Source organism: Leiobunum rupestre, chromosome 10 (genome assembly GCF_980474605.1).
Source record: "Leiobunum rupestre chromosome 10, qqLeiRupe1.1.hap1, whole genome shotgun sequence".
NCBI classification, from domain to species: domain Eukaryota; kingdom Metazoa; phylum Arthropoda; class Arachnida; order Opiliones; family Sclerosomatidae; genus Leiobunum; species Leiobunum rupestre.
This window is the reverse complement of record NC_143393.1, coordinates 8,439,299-8,459,488: the sequence shown is the minus strand read 5'-3', so window position 1 is coordinate 8,459,488 and position 20,190 is coordinate 8,439,299. Positions and strand designations below refer to the sequence as shown.

Here is a 20,190-nt window from a genome sequence, read left to right as displayed (position 1 = left end):
CCCCCTTAATAAAAATGATAAAAAATACGCGCAATATATAAATTTATATTTTAAAATAAAGTCATAAACATTTAGTTCGATGAAAAACGAAACAAAATGAGTCACAAATTAAATCCTCATTAGTAATTAAAATTCAGAGGAAACGTCGTTAGAAATCATGTTTGGAAGTAAATTTTGTCTAGCAGATTAAGATCAGGGTCGAAAAATGAATGGGAAAATTGAAACGGAAGAAATTGAAGTGACTCTCACCCCAAATAATGGGGATGAAATGCGACAGAGAGGAGAGGGGGGCCACCGAAACACACCCTTTTCGTGCTAAGAGAAAGTTCGACGCCTAATTAGCGAATTTTCATTAGTATACAATCGTGGAAGGGGTTGAGATACTCTACGACGGAAGTGCACGCTCGGCAGGCTTCGCTATCTCTCGTTCTCAGCTGACAGTTAGGTAATTACTAGGAAACGGGTGAAGTTGGCGTCCTTCTTGACTAAACGAAAATGTCGACTTAGAAGAAGCTTCGTTATAGACGCGTTCGCATATATTTAACTGCACCCTTAACCTTGGCCGCGGATTACGACATACAATACTCCTGAAAGTGGCAAGGCTGCTTTCGCACTAGAATTAAAATTAGTCCCGTAACGGTTGGAGTTAGTGGGTGCAAGAACCTGGGACGGTAGACGGATTATAACTTCGGTGATACCATGGACCCAGAATCTAAGGGGAATTACTGTTCTCTCCCACTAAAGAGTTTATGAACTCATTCTTAGGCATTGGCTGAACTATTCTACGGCAACATTTCAACAAGTTGGGCAAGCGTAAAGACATTTTATAAAATCAACAATTCTGGGAATAGGAAAATCACGGTTAATTTTAGTTCAATGTGGACAAACTTGGCGTCGCTGTAGTCGATTGCCGACGTAGTTTCGTAGATAAACTGGAGCGTTCACGTTCAATTTTGACTAAATGGCGTCGTTGTTGTCGGTTAAATGATGAGGCTTAATAAGTTTTAGACCTTTTATTTTTGAAATTTAAGTAATGGTAATTAAGCATTGTGTTAAATAAAAATAACCAGTAAGCCGCGTGTGGCTGAGGTTTTTTAACCAATTTCACTGAAATCCATTTAATTTCTAAACCTAAAAAATTTAATGAATTAAGCCTAATCTAACTTTCTCGCACGTACTGTCGCCTATAAGCCCCGACTAAGCCTCTCGTAGTGATAGTTAAACATAATTCTTGAGGCGCTTCAAAGCGGCTGGTGTACCTCAGTAAGACTTCCGATTTAGGCCACGCCTACCGTGTCCAAATATCGGGAACAGTGACCCCTTAGATTGGTAATAACATAAGTGGTATTACTAATACCACTTATGGTAATAAGCATGTTATACCGACAACTCGCCCGATTTCAGGGTCCATCTTGATTTTAGGTCTAGAACGTCATCTCTTGAACGGAACATGAGATATTGCTCATAAGTATTATTATTTTAATTATAATTATAGTATTTTTTATAAATATGTTATATTTTTTTATATTTTTATATCGCGTATAATTTAAATTTATAATTTCATTTTTATTTCGTACTTTTTTATTTATAACGTAATTTTATTTATTATTAAGTAATATTATAAAAATTACTAAGTTTTTAAAAAAAATTATCGCTTACAAAAATAAATGAAACAAATAGGTTCTTCCTTGCGTAAATTGGTTCTTGGTGGTTATAGTAGAATTAGAAAAGATTATTTCCTACTTGATGCCGAGTGCGATGTGGACCAACGGCGTAAGACTGGTTCTAGGAATGAAACTGAGAAAAAATTGCGACTCTTTTAGTCATCGAAATTTAATTTAAAAAGTACTTTAGGGCGTTTTTGAAGGTTTTAATGGGTATATTACTCAGGCGTTTGTAACCGCTTCCGACGAGGCTTTTGGGCCGATCTCTAGAATGACAAATATTTTGAAATCAAGGAAAGATGAGAGCGTTATGCCGCTCCTTCATTTCAAGAGTTTTCATTAAGGAAATCATTTTTAATATTTTGTTGCACCGAAGACTCGACATAAAGGTGCCTTATTTGGAAGTGATATATTGTTTTCGATATTTTGAATAAATATAGAAAATAACTACTAGGTTTTAGTTGAATCTTCGATACTTAACTATTGGATCGAACACTTAAATCATAATCTTACGATGAGGAAGCTTATAATCATAAGGAACCTAAAACTATGGTTTAAATATGTCCTAGCCGAAAATATTAATACCAAGGACGATAATATATTATTCAGGTTTGGTAAGGAAAATGGAAGTGTCATACTTATTTTTCTTATGTTACTTATGATCCAATAAAACACGTTTTGGATTATAATTTTTGGTCATAGTCAAATCTGAATTTGCCCAATTTAGTAAGTGTTTCTTTTAATCAATTTTTTTCTTAAGGTATTATAACAAATTACGCAGTTTATGAAGTCCAAGTCGGAGCTGAGGGAGAGTGTCAGTGTCAAAATAAGGTTCGTTAACAAAAATTAACATATAAACAATATCTAGTGTCATACTTATGGTTAATATGTTACTTATGTTATTAAAATTTCAAAATAAATTACAAAATAAAATATAAAAGAATATAAGTATATAAAAATTATTTCAGAGGTGACGATCTACACATAAATGTTTTATTTAAGTATTTGAAAAAAAAGGCGCAATACACGAAAACTTCAAAGAAAGGATTTTAAATTGATGTATTGCTAAAATGTCGGGATAAAAATAAACACAAACATAAAAAATATTTCTAGTCTATTAATAGTCAATAATGTAGGTGTATTCTATTGATCACATTGGATAAATTCAGTTATTTCAATATGTAAGAAAACCCGTAAATAATTGTTGCTTTTTATTTGTACGACAATTCCAACATCGATATACTCGACTATGACACGGGTAACAATAGTTAAAACACCTTTTCAGTCGACTACACAAAGGCAAAATATAAATAAGCGCAGAAGTAAATAATAATTATCACCAGAGAAGTATCCATGGTCTCTAAATTCTGATAATAATATTTGCTTGAAATGCTGATTTTTCAAAATACAGTTCGGAAGAAAACATTTTGGGACGCTCAATAAAGTGATTTGCTAAGACGATTAAAATTAGGAAATATCCCTACGAAGTTTAATTTGTATGTTTTATATCGTTAGACAGGGTTTTAGACACGGTAAAATAACAGCCGCGATGTGATTGATAAATAGCTCTTATTTGAAACCGCACAATATATAAATTTTTTATTACTATTTCATGGTTTGTCAATATATGCCGATATTTACACATGAAATAGTAATTTTAGCTTAAATGGATACTTCTCAGGCTAGAGTGATTTTATACACTTCTGATAAGCGTAACAAAGAATCGAAGGGTCGTAATGGAAAATCTATCGAGCGTGAATTAACAAAGAAACTCTATCATTAAATACGGTTATTATTAAACAATTCCACGATTCCCGTTCAGCGGATACAAAATAACAAACCTATTAAAGAACTCTCCGACGTAAATTCAATAAAAACTTCAAATTCAAGCGAAGTGACTCAAGGCTATCCGAGAAAACTGTCAACAAATTTATACGGATAAAACTTTCTAGAAACTTGAATAAGAGTTCTGACCAATTAAAAATTTAACCAGAGTCGTTGTTATATAAAATCGGACAGTAAATTAAATGTTATTTCCACATGAGGATAATGACTGTCGAGATGATTTTTAGTAGTGTTGTAAGTCGGGAAATTTTCCGGAAAATGACCGAGGCCTTTTTTCCTGGAAATTTTCCGTATTTTTCCGATAAAAATTAAAAAAAGTTTTCATTCAATGATTAGTCTAATATATTGTTTGCAAATTTAAATAAAGCGGCATTTTCGCCTCATTTTTTTTAATCTAAAAGTATAACTAAACTTCTAAACTAGTTTAAACTGATTAACAATGTAACCCTATTAATGTTTTGTAGTGTGTTTATTGATATTAAACATTTTATATCGATAAAAAGTTAAAAACATTAAAAACCTTTAAAAAGTAATTTATGTTTCAATTTTTTATTTTTCCGATTTGCGGAATATTTTCTGGAAATTTTTCCGCATTTTATTTTTCCGGAAATTAACAATACTAATTTTTAGCGTTTCTTACAATCCACATCAAAGGACCACCAAAAAGCCTTGGTCTCCCCTTTCTACTGAAATAAATTATCGCTTCAATATTAAATGGGATAATAACGGGAACGGGGGTACCAAAGGCTTAAGTCGAGAATCTTCGAGTGGGTTTTTGACGAGTGACAGGAGTTGATGGAATAAAATAAAATCAAGGATCCACACAACGAGTAGAAAGACACGCCGATCTCTTCTTTCGAAATATTAAATTGAAGGAGCTTCTAAGGCGCTCGAGGATGGCTCACCCAATCTTTCGCGCTAGCCTGCGCTAAGGAGTACAGTTTGAATGGTACGAAGCGCCTTGTCTTTGTCCGCTTGAAGGTGCGGGCTCTTCTTCGTCTTTAGTTCAAAGAGAGTAGCGAAATAATGAAATGTAAGAAATTAGGACAACCGCTGAGTAGCGGATATTGCAGAGAGCTGAATTAAATCATTCGTAAGAATCGTAAACATATTTAGAGCGAAACGTATTGGGAGCATTTTTGGGATCGCAGAAAGAGACTTTCAATTGTTTTATACGCGTTCAATGTGAATTTACTTAAAAGTAATCAGATAACCAATATTTTTACGTGGCCCTAATATATATATATATATATATATATATATATATATATATATATATATATATATATATATATATATATATATATATATATATATATATATACGTATGGTAGTGGCGAATTGGTTAGCAGCAAGAGGATCCTTGGTTCGATCCCGGCTTGGGGCACTGGGTGAAAAGCTCGGAGCAACTCTTCCCGCTTTGAGTTGGCAAGCTCTCTCCTTGTTTGTAAAGTGGGTTTTCCTCCAAATTCTTCGGTTTCCTCATTCCATAAAAGCTTGCGGAGGTTTTAAAGCAAAATTTAGTGGCAAGGATAGCCGCAACCCCCTCCCGCGCGGTTTCAATTCTCCTTTATCGCTGTTAAAAGGGTCTTAGGCCTGTTAAAATGCGGGTTATAAACATAGGTTATTACATAAGTCTATAATATTGTTCCGTAAGTTTGCCACTTTGGGGAATATTTTAATGAGAGCTAGAAACGGAGTGACGTCATCACGATAAGAAAATCTGCCCCTAGCGAGGCGCTGTCAAAGGCCACGTGTGACGCGGGAGCGAGCGGACGCAAAATGGCGACGACGCCCGTAATGCAGTCTGTCTTGTGAATATAGCTCTCAGTAAAACTTTTGCACGTGAAGAATAGTGTCACACTTATGTAACAATATTATACATTTATGGTTAGTATTATTATATTTAAATGTTAAATAATGTATATTGTGCTAGGATCCGTAGACTTTTTTAAACGTTTTCAAAGGAGTTTTTTTTCTAAATTTCACGGACTGTGGACCGGAGAACTTAATTATTCATTATGCCTACAATGCCCTTCAAAGCGCAGTCATTCCTATTTGATTATCTTTCAGCTCCAGTGACATCTAGATTGGAACTTTGGAACTAACCAAGGATTTGTTTCAGTCGACTAACAGCCAGAGTCATACGCATTTTTTAGTCCAAAGAGCGGTTTATACAATAAAATGAATACAGGAGTTAACATCGCGCCCTTTCAAAATTTTCTCAATAAATTTGACTATTAGTAAAAGCATAAGTTAATGATCATTAACTTATGGTAAAAGTTAACACCAAACTGATTTTCACAGCTATTGCGCAATCAAGATTTAGTGGGGTGGCGGAGTGGTTAGAACTTTCGCCTCGCAACAAGAGTAGCCGGGTTCGATTCCAGCTTGTGGCACTGGGTGAAAACTCGGAACCACTCCTTCTGCGCAGAGTTTGCAAGTTCTCTCCCCACTGGTTTAAGGGGTTTTCCCCCGAGCTCTTCGGTTTCCCTCTCCATAAAAACTTGTTGAGGTTAACGGTAATAGTTAGTGTAGGGAGTTGTTGGCTCGCGTCGCATGCAGGCCTGCCACCACCCTCGTACGCATTGTAACCCGGCCACCTGAATTAATGGCTTGATGACTTAGGCCTAAGGTGGTGCCTTGGGTATTAGCTTAGCTGATTATTATTATTTAGTTTAGCACAGGACATCCTGCTGTTATATGTGACGAAAGTTGAAAGTTCAAATGGAGCTTGGCGAAACAGGGCTGTGCTTAGAGGTCTAGTGGCCCTGGACGAAATGCATGGGCCAAACTGACAATGTGAGTGTAGCGGCCCTCCAGTATATACATCCCTATTGTCACATTTTAGCTGCCCTGGGCGTAGCCATAGGTCGGCAACAATTTTGGTCTCCAGTCTGTGATCCTCCAGTTTCGGTCCTTAATGGGACACGGTGTGTGTGCAATAACTGGTGGCTTTACCGGGGAGTTGCGGTCCGGCTCTTGTAACTCATAAGGGTGGTGGTGCGCTGAGAGATGTTAGCCGTGGTCAAATTGTCCTATCTCCACCTCCGACTTCCGTCAGGTTTGGGCTGGAAACGGAGCTTCGGCTCGGGCTAACAGAGAGGGTCCGTGCAAACTGGCCACCTCGGTGGATTGGGTAGCCTGCTGTGGGGCGGCGGGTCTCCGTATGAGGCACAGTGGTCCTGTTTCCCGTCATTTTGGGGAAACACCGGGTGTCCGGTGCCAGCTGTTCCGGGTTATGTGGACCACTGCGTGCCCGTCGTTCCCCTTTAGGAGCCTTTTCTGAAGGGCTAGGCTCTCTACCTACGTAGGTAGGTTGTCGACTGGAGGTGCTATAGCATCTACTCTCTATCCCACGGCTATGCGCGAGGTGGACGTTGGTTGCCCCATTGCTGCGCCTTTTGTCGGGATGAGTGGCTTGCGTCGAGGGTGCGACCGTCAGTAGTAGGATTCTACCACCCATGACTGTTTTTGTCCGGGCTTGTGGACGCTGGCGTAGGGAAAAATCATGACACCACCGGTATTGCGCTTGGAGGACCGGTATACGAATATCTGACAATTTGGTCCTCCAGTCTCCACTGGAAGGTTGAGCCTCCAGTCCTAGTCCTCCAGGTTCCAATGGAAGGTTGGGCCTCCAGTCTCCGGTTCTCTAGGGCTTCCAGTCTCCATCGCGACTAGAAGTATCCGGTCTCCAGTCACCATCCTGACTAGAGGTCTCACGTCTCCATAGAGATCGCGGGTCTCCGGTCTTGGAGGCCAGAGACTGGAAGCCGGAGCCGCCGATGTATGGGCGTAGCGAAGATTTTGGGACTGTGAGATATTCTCTACCCCACACTCGGAATACTTTGTGGCAAAAGTTCGTTTGCTACTTTGCTTTTGATACTTCGTGGCACTTAAGTGGATACTATTGGCCTGTAAGAAGAGTAACCGTAGGACATCCAATTCTGTGGTATCGAATAGCTCGAGTTGGGGTAAAAACCTTTTCCAAAAATGGCTACCAATGGCCATTTTATCATATAAATTCGAGATAAGCGGAACAATACTTGAGTAAACCACTATTTTCAAACACAGAAAATCGCCCTCTATGTGTACGTTTTGTGATTAAAAAGTAGGCGAACATTTGATACATAGTATTCGAAGGTAGTAGCTTGGGGTAATGCTATAGCCCCATATACTTAGGTACCTAAATACGCATTCTTGGTATTGAATATATGTTTGGCAAATATAGGAATGCAAAATTCCAGTTTGGGTGGTAAATTTACCTTACAGGCGTTTCATTTATAGTTGCAATAATCACCGATTTTAATTCGTGCATGGGTAAGAACATTCTATAATTAGTAAACTAGGCTGATAATAATAATTTTATTAACGTAAAGTGTCGTTTTACGTTTTTATCAGCTTTTCATTTCCTTCAAAGCGACAAAGTGTTGCTGGCGACGGAAGAAACGAGAAAACCGTTAGAGATTATTCGTTATTTCTAACGGAAACATTTTTCTTTCGGTGGTCCTTACAGTTACACAAGTGCTTTCTAAGTACCCACTCTCCTTCTCTTACAAAAGAAATAAAACATACAAAAGCTTCAAACTAAATTATTCTTTAAAGGGAGTAGAAAATAGGACGTACGAAGTCGCATCAGAGATGGTCGTATCAACTAAATTCGTGTTTTTGCTATTAAGAGCAGGGCTGGACATAAGGATATTTATTTTAGTAGTCAGCCTGACTAGTGAGCTGCCTATCTTAATTTATTTTAGTATTCACTGACTAGTGGGGGTAAAAATGGGGGTATGAAAACCCGTCCAAATTAATATAGGAATTTATTATCACTTGAGTTACATGACTTGGACCGATCACATTCTTTTTTAATAAAATGGGATTGATGAATGATGAATTTATGATACGCCATAATTTATGAATATTTAGGTACATTTTTCACTAATCAAATTGAATAGTGAGGCCCCAGATTTCGATTAATTTTGGTAGTCAAATACCGTGTCCGTGACTAGTGCCTTATGTCCAAGTTAAAACCCTGATTAGGAGCGCTCTTGGCATCAAGTTTTACCGCCTAATGCAAAGTTATTGGAAGATGATTCGTTCAAACAAGATCACTAAAGAACATTTTCGGTTGCCATGGCAAATGGAATGGGTAGTGCAACGTCTCCTTTAGGGAAATTTCATATCTCATATAGGTCTACATTACGGCTGACTTCGAACAAAATCGGCAATGAACACCTCGGGTACAAGTAGAAATAGATATATTCTTGTAAAATACTGGAGTGCGAATTTGAAAAAGACTTTATACTCCATATAGAGGGTCTAGTGGGAGAGAAATCCTCCTAATTACGATGCGCTGTCGGGGCAGAACACCATTTATTTCATGGCCAAAATTGGTGAGTCTTACTAACATAAAAACTGAAGAATGTTAGAGGCCATAGTCTCATAGGTCATAAAAACAAGTAGGTGCGTACCTACCAACGGAAAATTATGAGGCAAACTAGAAAATGATTTAGTTGGAACGCGTATTCGATCATTCTTATAGACTCTCTCCAGATTTTTACTTCCTTGTTGATATGTACAATCTTTATATTGAATTAGATAAGGAAGTTGTACCTATAGATACGGGTGATGTTGGAAACAAACGCCCTTAAGCACCTAATTGAATACGATGCTTGAAAACAGAGTTGCCAGACGTACCATAATTACTTCGACCTAGGAGCAACAAATACAGCACCCCACCCGTCTAAAGTCATGCATTTTCTTGTGTACATTTTTCATTGGTTAGACGCTTTGGCTGCCGTCGGAAGGGGAAATTTCCGAAATTTTCTTCCCCATTTTCGTAAAACTTGCAGCGTAAAGGTTCGTCCAATGAAATTTGTACACAACACGGCGTTAGCGTGTTTAAAGGCTAGCTGCGTTCTCCTTGTGTTTGTTGCTTCTAGCTTCGACTAAGTTCAACGTCAATATGCCTACAAAATTAAAATTTACAACAAATTTTCAGGCGTACGATAATTGTTTTCTGAAATCGATAATTTTCTTTATCCATGGGACGATAATTTGATTTTAAGGAGCTGGCAACGCTGCTTGAAAAAAGAAACCATTTACACGCGCGAATCGTAAGTGGGCGATGGTTCTTTAACTTCTCTCTTTCCAAAAACACATAAAGATCTGTTATCTGGAAATAGACAAAATCCAGATATGACCTTTCCCCGAATTTTCATATTCCCAAACGGGCCTCTTTTGGGATTTTTAAACGTAATCTTTTAGCAGGCGGAGATGCAGCCAAAAACTAAAGTTTTAATTTACGGTTTCTAATCTACGTGACTACGTCTTAAGTCTTTCCACTAACGTCATCCAGACGAAATTAAATAGTTTGAATTGCAAATATAGGTAGCTTTCCTGTGACGTCATTACCTCTATTACCGAAGGCTAGGGTCGCCATATTTCTCCCACCCCGCCCTGCCTTCGAACTACGGCCGACATCTTCAGCAAAGGTATCCCTATAAACCTTCTTATAGATTCCGAAAGACGAAGTGGGGATGTGTTTACGTGGAATAATATCCAGCCGTGAGAAAATATTAAAATTCTATAGCTCGTTTCCCGGGGTAGACCTAGTACTGCTAGTAGGTTAAATTATTGAAAGGATGGGGTAACGTTAACAGGCTTTCTCTAACCCGCTGCCTTTGACTGAATTGGGTTTACGATCGTAGATAAGAGTGCGAGTATGCTATGAGTAATAATAAATCATTTTCTACACGCCCACGCGCAGAATTGCATTAGAGCTAACTTATTGCAAAAATCTTTAGACTTCGAACGACGAATCGTGCCTTTTTATGTAATATTTCGAAGAATTTTATCAAGTTGTTTTAAATTACTAATGCTAATGGAGGCCACAGGTAAAATTCTTTTGTATTATAATTATTCGAAAATTACGTTTGTCGTGATGCTTTTTTCTACTTAATTTATATTCTCCATTTCGCCGTTACTGAAACATTACACTGAATACAAAGATTGCCATTAGTCATACCAATTACTCTTAACTAGTAGATGGGTTTAATTTAAATTTCTGAACTTTCATCAACAGAAAAAACCGTTTATTAAGATGGTATTTAGCCTTTAGTTCACGAGGTCAAAGACATCATACGTGGGAAATTATAATTGTCGCCATTGTTCCATAAATAACTTCAAAGGAAACTACTAAACGGTTTTAATTCGGTCTGCAATCGGATTTGGGCATTTTTGTTGATGATCCACTTTCTCTAGTTTGGTCATTTTCTCAATATGGGTTAAATTCCTCAATATTACTTTTAAGTTATTTAGGCACTTTTCTGAAATATTGAAGAGCCGATAAATAGCAAGTTAAAACTATATCATTCAATTTAACAGCAAGGACTATGGATTTTATAAAAGAGCGAAAGCAACGCACTACCACGGCACTACCTCCATCTATAATCTGAGTTCGAACTAAAAACCATCGTCTCGCTTGCGCCATCTGTGTAACTAATTAAAAAAATTGAAATTACTTAAAAACTTGTAACCTTTATTTCGACCCAACTTTTTATTTAAATTATTTTACAAATTCAAATACATTGATTCGAACGAATTTAGTTATAAATAATGAAATTTTAAAGAAACTCAATTTCTAATATTTACAACACAATTTTGGAAAGTAAGGGGCTGCATCGAGTCTCAATTTTTAGGCAAGCTAAATCATCAGCCCTTGTCTTTCCGATATTAACAATGCATATTGGAATACCAGCTTCATGAGCTCCAATTACAAATCTGTAAGAGGAAAGAACCTCTAAAGAAGAGCCCAAAACTAATAAAGCGTCGGAGTTTATCACTATATTCCTAATTCTTTCCACTTTTTCCTTCGCTACTATATCCCCGAAGAAAACTACAGTTGGTTTTAATAGACCATTGCACCTTGAGCAATTAGGCACAGTAAAAATTTTACTCTCTTCCTCCGTTACATCAGTGTCCCCATCTGGTCTGATCTCGGTGGCAAATAGTTTTATCTAAATTAAGGCGAAACTTTTGTACGTTATAGAAATGCAAAACAGAATTTAAGTACGTACACTTACTTCAGGATTTAGATCAGCCAGAATCTTTTGAAACAGGATACGGGGGAAACTATAATGACAATTGATACATTCTACAGTATACGATGATCCATGTAGTTCTATAACCCTTTCAGATCCCCCTTTAAAATGAAGCCTATCCACATTCTGTGTTATAATCCAATTAACTTTATTTGCTTTTTGCCATCTACTAAGACACAAATGGCTTTCATTAGGTTGCAAAGAAGAAAAGTATGGCCAGCCAATATAGTTTCTGATCCAATATCGTTTTCTAGCTTTCTCGTTTGAAATAAAAGCCTGATATCTAATAGGCTTATGATTACTCTTCGAATAAAGTCCAACACCTTCCGATCTATAATCCGGAATACCACTTTCAGTTGATAAACCAGCGCCTGTTATTATTGCTATTGACCTATGCGCATTTATAAACTCTTGAAACTTGTTTAAATCTTCTACCATTAAAGATGTATGCTTTGGGACGTATTTTTCAATATGAGAAACTCTGTTTGTGGTGGAAATTAGTTTTCTAAATTGCTCGTATATACGCGAATTTATCATTTCCAAACCTATCAAAAACCAGCATGTTACACGAACACGTGTTTACCCTTGACCTTTTATTCGAAAATTCAAAAGGGCGAATTAAAGCGCCCTATACAAATAATGGCGGCGGATTGTAAAGGCGATACCGTTATCGCCATGTCCAATAACGAAAATTTTCAAAATTCTGACAATGAATCTTGGACGATTTTAGATATTTTAGACATATTTTTAAACAGTAAACAAGAAAGTAAAAGCTCTTTGTACGGTTACATAGACGGTGATAATGATTTTCGGGCATTCGTAAACAAGATCATTAGCCAAGGCTTACTTATTGAAGAAGTTCCTTGTAAAACCAAGGTGGTTAAACTTTTAAAAGCGAAAGGAAATGATTTGGAAAACGAAAACAAACGTATAACATCATGGAATTTCTTTATCCTGTAAAAATATGGTAGTAATGCTCACTTCTGTTTTCAGCTAATCTTATGTTTGAATTTCGAGTCAACGCAGAGCATAAAATTAGCTACGGATCACCGTTCATTTTGGAAGATGAAAAAACCCTAATTTTATCATTTAAAGAAGTATATTTCTTTGGGTATGATTATCTTTCTTATATTGTCTTTAATAGTCTAAAATTCCCACAGTGTGAAACAGATATTGACCTTAGTCCTGACAAAAAGGATAAAAATAAAGACAACATTGTAAAAATACATCTAAAAGTCATTAAGTTGTTTGAAGACTATAAAATACTGAGAGATGATCCGAAAGTGAAAGACAAAAAGCAGGTAGCAAAATACCTATCTAGCCCTAAATTATTGAATTTAAGTCAAATTTTTATAGATAATATTGCTGGTAGAACATGCCTTGATGTCTCCTACCCCTCCAGCTTTCAAAATGCGCTACGTAATTGGTGTTCCAAATTACAAAAAGTTGAATCATTTTGAAAGAAAGAAACCCAAGAGAGTATACAAGAAGAAAGGGAACAGCCCAGTGACTGCGACAATCAAAACTGAAAAGAAATCAGGAAAACGTTCAGCGAAGAATATCTCAAATGAAAACGCTAAAAAAGAAAAAAGCACACCTAGTCCCAAAAAACGTAAGCAAAGTGATAGCCCTCTATTAAGTAAACATTGGTCAGATACCACTGAAATGATAATTCCAAACAACATGGAATGCTCCTCCACATCAGGAACCAACTTCGAAGATCACAGATCGTCAATTCTACTGCAAGCCGTAAATTCCATCTTGGACCCTCTCAACAATAATATCCCAATTGCAACAAACGAATCCAGTCTTGTTACTTCCACTACCAACGGGAACATGGAGAATATGAACTTATCAGAAAGCCACAGTGATATTCAAAATCTAATGGATGCGGCCGCGTGTTTGCTAAGCGCCTCTGATATAGACCTTCACACTCAAACTAACGTAGAACTTCATACCGTACCCAGTTTGGACATGCATACGGGCCCTAGTGTTGAACTGTGTAGCGAACCTAGTTTACTTTCTCCTATGCGTAATTCTAGTTTCAATGTAAACAATATGAGTTCCACATTAAATATAGATTTAAATACCCAATTTACGGGAATCTCCATTACTCCGACAGCTACTCCCAAGAAAGAAAAAAAAATTAAGAAGAGAAAGCTTAAAGATCAGGAAAAGGTTAAAATATCTGAACCTCAAGAAAAACTTAAACCTCAAGATCGACCCAAACCCCCCGATTTTAGAAGACAACTAGACAGACCAAAAGTACACACTAAAATTGGTAAAGATCGAGTGATGGAATTGCCAATAAAACCGCTACCCTCGAAGGAAAAACCGCAATTCAAGGAAAAGCGAAGAGAATCTAGAGAGTCTTCACCGCCGCGTAAAGTACAATTGAAAATTGCACCAATCTGTACTCAAAAAAGTGCGAGAATTTATAAACCACCCGAATCTAAAGTTGATGGTGAAGTTGCGAGCTTGCCACGCCCAACGAGAAACTCTCAACCTGCCCCCGCAGAGAGTGTGGAAAACGTTAATGTGGCCAAACCCAAGAAAAAGCAGGGCAGTAGATTAGCGTATAGTTTGGAAGATATTGTTAGGGCTCAAGATAAAGTTCGAAATAAGCTGAATCAAATTCATAACATGAGTTTTAAATGCGGCGATGTTAAGAGATTAGTTGAAATAACTAAACGGTTAGAAGAAATTACGCAGGGCTTGGCTTTAAGCATTCCTGAGGATGAAAGTTAGAACTGTCATTGTAAAAGTATGTAAAATGCTTGTATTTTAAATCTGTACAAAAGAAAGTGTATGGTTATTCTGTTTCGTTGAAAATAAATTTTTCATATCATGCTATTTCGTATTGAACTATTTTTCACCATATCATATCATCCAGGTAGGAAAAAAATGTGTATTTGGAAGAAAATCATTATGTACCCCTTTAATTTAACTTTTCGCTGAACACTGGAGCGCCGTCGTTGGAACACCTTTACAGGCGTTTTGGTCTATTTTTGATCTACTGTTACCCAAAAATTTTAAAAAGATGTTTTGGTATCTGAAAAGCGGATTTTTTCGACTAAGATTAGTAAAAATTTATTTGAATGATATAAAATAACAAAAGAAATCCTCTATCAAATAGTATTTTTTTCCAAATTATTTTAAATTATAATATTACAAATAGTATTTTTTCTAAATTATTTTAAATTATAATATTACAAAAAGTATTTTTTTTCTAAATTATTTTAAATTATAATATTACAATAATAACTTAAATTGTTTTTGTAACTCCATCCAGTAGAGGAAGCGTCTTCTCATATTTAAAATTAATAGAATAATTAAATAAAACCGTATGTAGATGGCGATAGCGTAGTAAACACTTTGAGAAATCGAAAATGTGAGTCCTTATTTTGTCGAAAGGGGACGAATTTCGGTGGAAAGGCGCATCCGGGTCGAATAGGGAGGGCAGGAATGCCAGAATACGTTCGATTTCACTCGCGCGATGGCCGTCAGGTGGTGTCGCCGCGGAAATCGGAGCTAAGCGGGGAAGCTTCCATCATCACCGAGGACGAACCGATCGGAGCTGGAAATCAAGGAATTTTCTTCCCATTTACTAAATAACCGAAATTTTGAATAAATCTGCTGATCTATCGTTCCAAATACTAACCTTTTCCGTCTTACAATCCTCTTTCAACTCGGGTAAGGATTTTCTTTGTTTATTTTTAATTAAAATAAAAATGGTCGCGGTATTAAGTCTATGCGGAGGGTCAAATATTGTTGTATATCTTTTACATAGTTTGGATTTTTTATATTATTGTAGTTGGCGTGTATTGATCACTTGGTATCTAATGTATTGTGCTTTAAACGGCAATTTTATATCATATTACATCAAATTAGTCGTTCATTTGTAAATGATCGTACGACCCCCTTAGGGATGGCTTACGAGCGGAGCTCGTGGGATTAACCTCTTTAGAAAGCTAGGAGGTATCGCGTAAAACAGAAAAAATAGGACTATTTTACCGTTTTTTTTACATACTTTAAAGTTAATAAAATTTATTAATAGCTTTTCTATTATATTCATAAATGGTATAAAATGCGTTAAAATAGTTCTAAAATTAATAGGTGTTAGAAGCGTAGTCAGAAATTCGTCAAGTTAATTTTTTTTTAAATTTTGAACATTTAAAGTTACGCCCAAGTAGTAAAAATCCATAAACTATTAAGACTTACCAATTAGTGAGAAAATTAAAACTCTTAACGAGTCTAAAGAATGTCTATCATACTCATTATTTGAAATACACGTATATCTATCCGCGAAGATGTAAGTAAATTCTAGCTTTTGAATGACAGAACAATTACAATCCAAAATATGCAATTATCTTTCAAATGATATCGGAAATGGTATAGGGTCGAGGATGGTCGAGGAAAGACCGAGCTCCCCTTCCATCCGGAGCTAAGTTGGAATTTACATCTCATCCCGATTGATTTGAGACGATTTCGGAGTAAGGGTCTCAACTACCCTCTTCAATTTCTTTTTAGTTTATTTTTGGGTATGCAAATGAAGCCCGTATAAATTGAAGATGAATGCTTGAGAATTGAAGGACATATTATATTTGGACCCCTGGGCTATGTTTTGGAAATACTTTTTTTTCATTGAAGCAATTTCTTCGATATTCGTAAATTATTCGTTTAATTGAGACATTTAAATTTATTTTAAATTATGTTGAATTTAATTCAAAGTGAGCCTGAACAAATTATAATTATATTTATTTAACGTTATGTTGAATTTAATTCAAAGCGAGCCTGAACAAATTATAATTGAATTTATTTAACATTATGTTGAATTTAATTCAAAGCTAGCCTAAACAAATCAAATTGTTAAATTATAATTAAATTTATTTAACATTATGTCAAATTGTTAAATAATGATTAAATTTATTATATAATATTTTGAATTTTAGTTTGCCAAAGTATCATTTAGTTAATAATAGATCTATTAATTTATATTATAAAAAAAAATAAAAATCCAACTTAAATAAACCAATCAATTCATCAAATTATTCGAGTCAAAAACGTTTTAAAAATTAAATAAAATAGTCATAACATTCAAAGGTAGACCGGTTTCATCCTATTTGGGGCTTATCAGTATCGTGCGGGGAATCTAGTTGGTACGCGACTAAGCCGAAAAGAAAAGCTAATCCTAGTCATTAAAAATTTAAAAACCCGTTGCATAGCAACGTAAAATAGTGGGACAGTGGTGGAGAATAAAATATACGAAAAGTTAAGTTAATAAGAACCACCTACGAACTGCAATGCAAAAAATGATAATTCACGCGAAAAGGTAGAAAAGTCCATAATAAAAAGGGACTAAACCCAAAACAAATTTAAAATAATTCCAGACTTACTTGATCATTATAAAGTTTCGTAAGTAATAAATGACAATTGGACCTAAAAATACTGGTTTTGAGAAAAAATCTTCTCATTTCATTTCCACGTTTATTAACAAACTGGCGAATTAATTCGCAAATCGACATTGAATTCAGTCCTAACGGTGGGGTTTATAAAAGTTAGGCAAACGCAATTTGCCCAGCCAGAAATCCGATTAAACTTTATTCAAAATAGAGCAAAATCTCCCGGGGACCGTAAATCTTTGTGTCCGGCGAAACACATCGCGTATTCACTGAGAGTATAATACATTCCAGACAACTAAACTTGGGCGCGGATTATATCTGGGACCCCCTATATTAGATTTGTTTTGGCGAGCCATATTAGGATCTACGAGTCGGGCGACAGAGCGAAAGCCCGTATCTCATTTCCTAGCATACAAAATGATCTGGCTCGAGCGGGCCAGTTGACGTCGCCAACCGAGATATGGAAACAATGTAAGCGATGACCACACCTGACAGGCCTGGTCAAAAAAGAGGAGTGGTAAAGACTGCGTCTTCGTTGTGTACGCTTTGAGTCGTCGGACGTGGCCGTAGAGTAGGAGTATGGATATTTCCACGATGAGAGAGTCACGAACGACGTTTGGTACTATCTTCGCGGAAAACGCATTATTCCGACGGCGCTATGATTCGTATAGTGACACCAGTAATCAACGGAGATATGTCAGCGGCGATCCTACAGGGACTCATTGCGTACAACAAATGAGGTGGCGCGGCGTACGGGAACGTTACAGTTAGGGTTTTAAGTATCTTTGTGATAGCGCCCTATAAATGCGCCTTGCTTTAAGCTAGGAGCAACAAACACAAGGAGAACGCAGCTAGCCCTAAAAATCACGCTAACGCAGTGTTGTGTACAAATTTCATTGGACGAGCCTTTACGCTGAACGTTTTATGGAAAGGGGGAATACAATTTCCAAATTTTCCCCATCCGACGGCAGCAGGCGCTAAAGCGTCTAACCCATGGAAAATGTACGCAAGAAAGTGCACGAATTTTGACGGGTTGCGTTCTTCTTGTGTTGGGTGCTGAATTTGTTGCTCCTAACTATAAGGGACTTTCAAGGGAGAGCTGTGGGGGGAGAAGTTCTTTAAAAATGCGTCATTCGCTCACATTTACAAAGTTACACTCCAGATAATGACGTTTCAATGACGTTTTTTGAATCGAATTCCGACCCCTCACACGGTCACACCTCCCTTGAAAGTCCCGGTTGAAATTATTTTAGATACCTTTTTAGAATTAGCATTTTCATAATCTGTGTAATTTTTTAGTCTTTGTTGTTTTTTTTTTGCCATTGGTCAGCCAAATTCAAATTCAACCAATACGATATTTATTAGAAAAAATAGGTTAATGTTGATAAACTTAAAGAAAATTAAAAAAATATTACATTTAGAAAGTGTTTTAATAGTCAATTTTATGTTCTAATTCAACAATTAATTTTTATCCAAAGTAAGCGTTAATTTTCCTGCAAATATAGTCCAGAGATTGGGGCCATTTCGATACTTTTCGGAGTCATTATAAACATGTTTTAAAAAATGTACACTAGGAACATATTTACCTTTACTACGTTACTTATGTTAAGATAAGGCGATTAATTTAGTTATAAATTTCAATTTAGGCGATCATTATCGCTTGATTATTTAAACCATATGTAACATAATTACTCATAAGTGTGCCAGAAATAACTTTACCTCAATGAGACCTTGTTGCAAGGATATGACGTAATTGACGTCACTTCCCAGTCGATGACGCTTTTATCGTCATCAAAACTAGTTCTGGTGGGGAGGGAAGGAAGGTAAAACCAGTTTTACGCGACGTTAGTCCGTATTTTATTTGGTGGATGCGAAACAAGGTCTCATTTAAAATTTTATTTCAGAGATGGTAAACAGAGGCACACTTATGAGTAATTATGTTACATATGTTTAAAGTGTTGGTTGCACGAAAAATCGATAGTTATAAAAACGAATGAATGCGGGCTTGTTTTGAAGCCCAGGACGTTCTCTTTCCAAAAATGTCATTGTCGAAACAAATTTCCAAGCCTAAGTGAATTAACTTTGAGTCCGAAACCGACCTTTTTCGCTCCCCAAAATCCTGAAATTTCCGGCGAATTTCTCTCGTCCGTAGCACGAGCAATTTGTGGCAAAGCTGTAGCTTTATTCCTAAAATAGAAGGAACTGAAGTGGAGGGATTCTGTTTACTTGTACAAGTTTTCAAACCAGAGGTTTTTAATCATAATATTAGGCTTATTATCGAAATATTTTTTTTACGCCCGCGCTACGCGGCGCGCGCGACCCGACGTTTTAAGAAGAATTTACAAGGAGGCTTCGGTTTCATATCGTTTTTCTACTACGTAAGCTTGTGTATGCCTATTTCAATTACTACTGCGTAGGACTTTTTCCTGGGTGTTAAATCAACCCGCTTTTAATCCCAGATGTAAATAAATGTATTACAGACAATTAGCCAATGATACGCTTCGCATTTTCTGACGTCATGGGTGCCGAGAAGAATTTTAGAAGTCTGGAAATTCGCCGAAAAACTCGATTTCCATCATTTCGACTTCTTTTTTAATAATTCAAAGACCACTTAACCGATGTTGATGAAATTTTCTGTACTTGCTATAAAATGTTTGCTCTTTCTAAGGAATCATTAATTAGCCATAGCTAAAATTTCGTGCAACCAACACTTTAAACTTATTAAAAATTCAATCTATTATATCGAAAATCGGCTTAATTTATTCCATCAAAATTAATCAAAGTTAACTTCTTTATTCTTAATTAATTATAGACTTAAATTGTCTAGATCCGTAGTTTAATTAAATGAGCCCCTTTGAAATTGTTAAACAGGCAGCTACCAGAATACCAGAAATTCAATTACCAAATATCTGTGCAAAATTTAAGTTTAGTTTATTTTACGAAAACTTCAAAGATAAAAGCGAATGCGTCTTCTTGTTTGAAAGTTTTCCTCAAGAGTAATTTGACTTATTTCGGATATTTCGAAAGTAAGCCCCGTAGTTTTAATTCAACCTAAGACGGCCAAAGGGCTTAAAGCATCTAGAAAACGGTGAAAATTAAATTTCGGGCAGGGGAGGAGTCTCGCGGGTTGCAGTTTTCGCAGATTGAAATAAACCTGGCGCCTATTTCAATGAAACCCTC

At 36.4% G+C, this 20,190-nt stretch overlaps 3 protein-coding genes across 4 annotated transcripts in view; 2 read left to right on the top strand and 1 right to left on the bottom strand.

Moving 5' to 3' along the window:
* Positions 1-11,062: 11,062 nt before the first annotated feature.
* Positions 11,063-12,231, bottom strand: LOC149923556 (NAD-dependent protein deacylase Sirt4-like). The gene is made up of 2 exons (XM_090160937.1): positions 11,591-12,231; positions 11,063-11,524 (listed from the first exon to the last, which is right to left on the bottom strand). The coding sequence occupies exons 1-2, from the start codon at positions 12,143-12,145 to the stop codon at positions 11,156-11,158; spliced, it is 924 nt and encodes a 307-aa protein (XP_090017063.1). The 5' UTR covers positions 12,146-12,231; the 3' UTR covers positions 11,063-11,155.
* Position 12,232: 1 nt separating this feature from the next.
* Positions 12,233-14,461, top strand: LOC149923555 (uncharacterized). Of its 2 annotated transcripts, XM_090160936.1 has the most exons (5): positions 12,233-12,536; positions 12,602-12,705; positions 12,769-12,909; positions 12,965-13,220; positions 13,314-14,461. In XM_090160936.1, exons 1-5 carry the CDS (start codon positions 12,248-12,250, stop codon positions 14,354-14,356), a joined length of 1,833 nt encoding a protein of 610 aa, XP_090017062.1. In that variant the 5' UTR covers positions 12,233-12,247; the 3' UTR covers positions 14,357-14,461. The 2 variants fall into 2 exon arrangements, with proteins under 2 accessions (XP_090017062.1, XP_090017061.1); XM_090160935.1 differs by having other exon boundaries at positions 12,965-14,461.
* Positions 14,462-15,096: 635 nt separating this feature from the next.
* The window catches only part of LOC149923553 (putative cationic amino acid transporter), a 166,706-nt gene continuing 161,612 nt past the window's right edge, over positions 15,097-20,190 (top strand). Inside the window, exon 1 of the mRNA XM_090160783.1 lies at positions 15,097-15,301. The gene's annotated coding sequence lies outside the window, so the exon portion shown is untranslated. The remainder of the gene's footprint in view (positions 15,302-20,190) is intronic.

Excerpts from the sequence above, each read along its gene's own strand:
- LOC149923555 (XM_090160935.1), top strand. The coding sequence starts at position 12,248 with ATGGCGGCGGATTGTAAAGGCGATACCGTTATCGCCATGTCCAATAAC. Across the intron at positions 12,537-12,601 it reads TTTGGAAAACGAAAACAAAC|CTAATCTTATGTTTGAATTT; the intron begins GTATAACATCAT and ends TTCTGTTTTCAG. Across the intron at positions 12,910-12,964 it reads AAGTGAAAGACAAAAAGCAG|ATAATATTGCTGGTAGAACA; the intron begins GTAGCAAAATAC and ends AAATTTTTATAG.
- LOC149923556 (XM_090160937.1), bottom strand. The coding sequence starts at position 12,145 with ATGATAAATTCGCGTATATACGAGCAATTTAGAAAACTAATTTCCACC. Across the intron at positions 11,525-11,590 it reads TGGCTGATCTAAATCCTGAA|ATAAAACTATTTGCCACCGA; the intron begins GTAAGTGTACGT and ends GCCTTAATTTAG.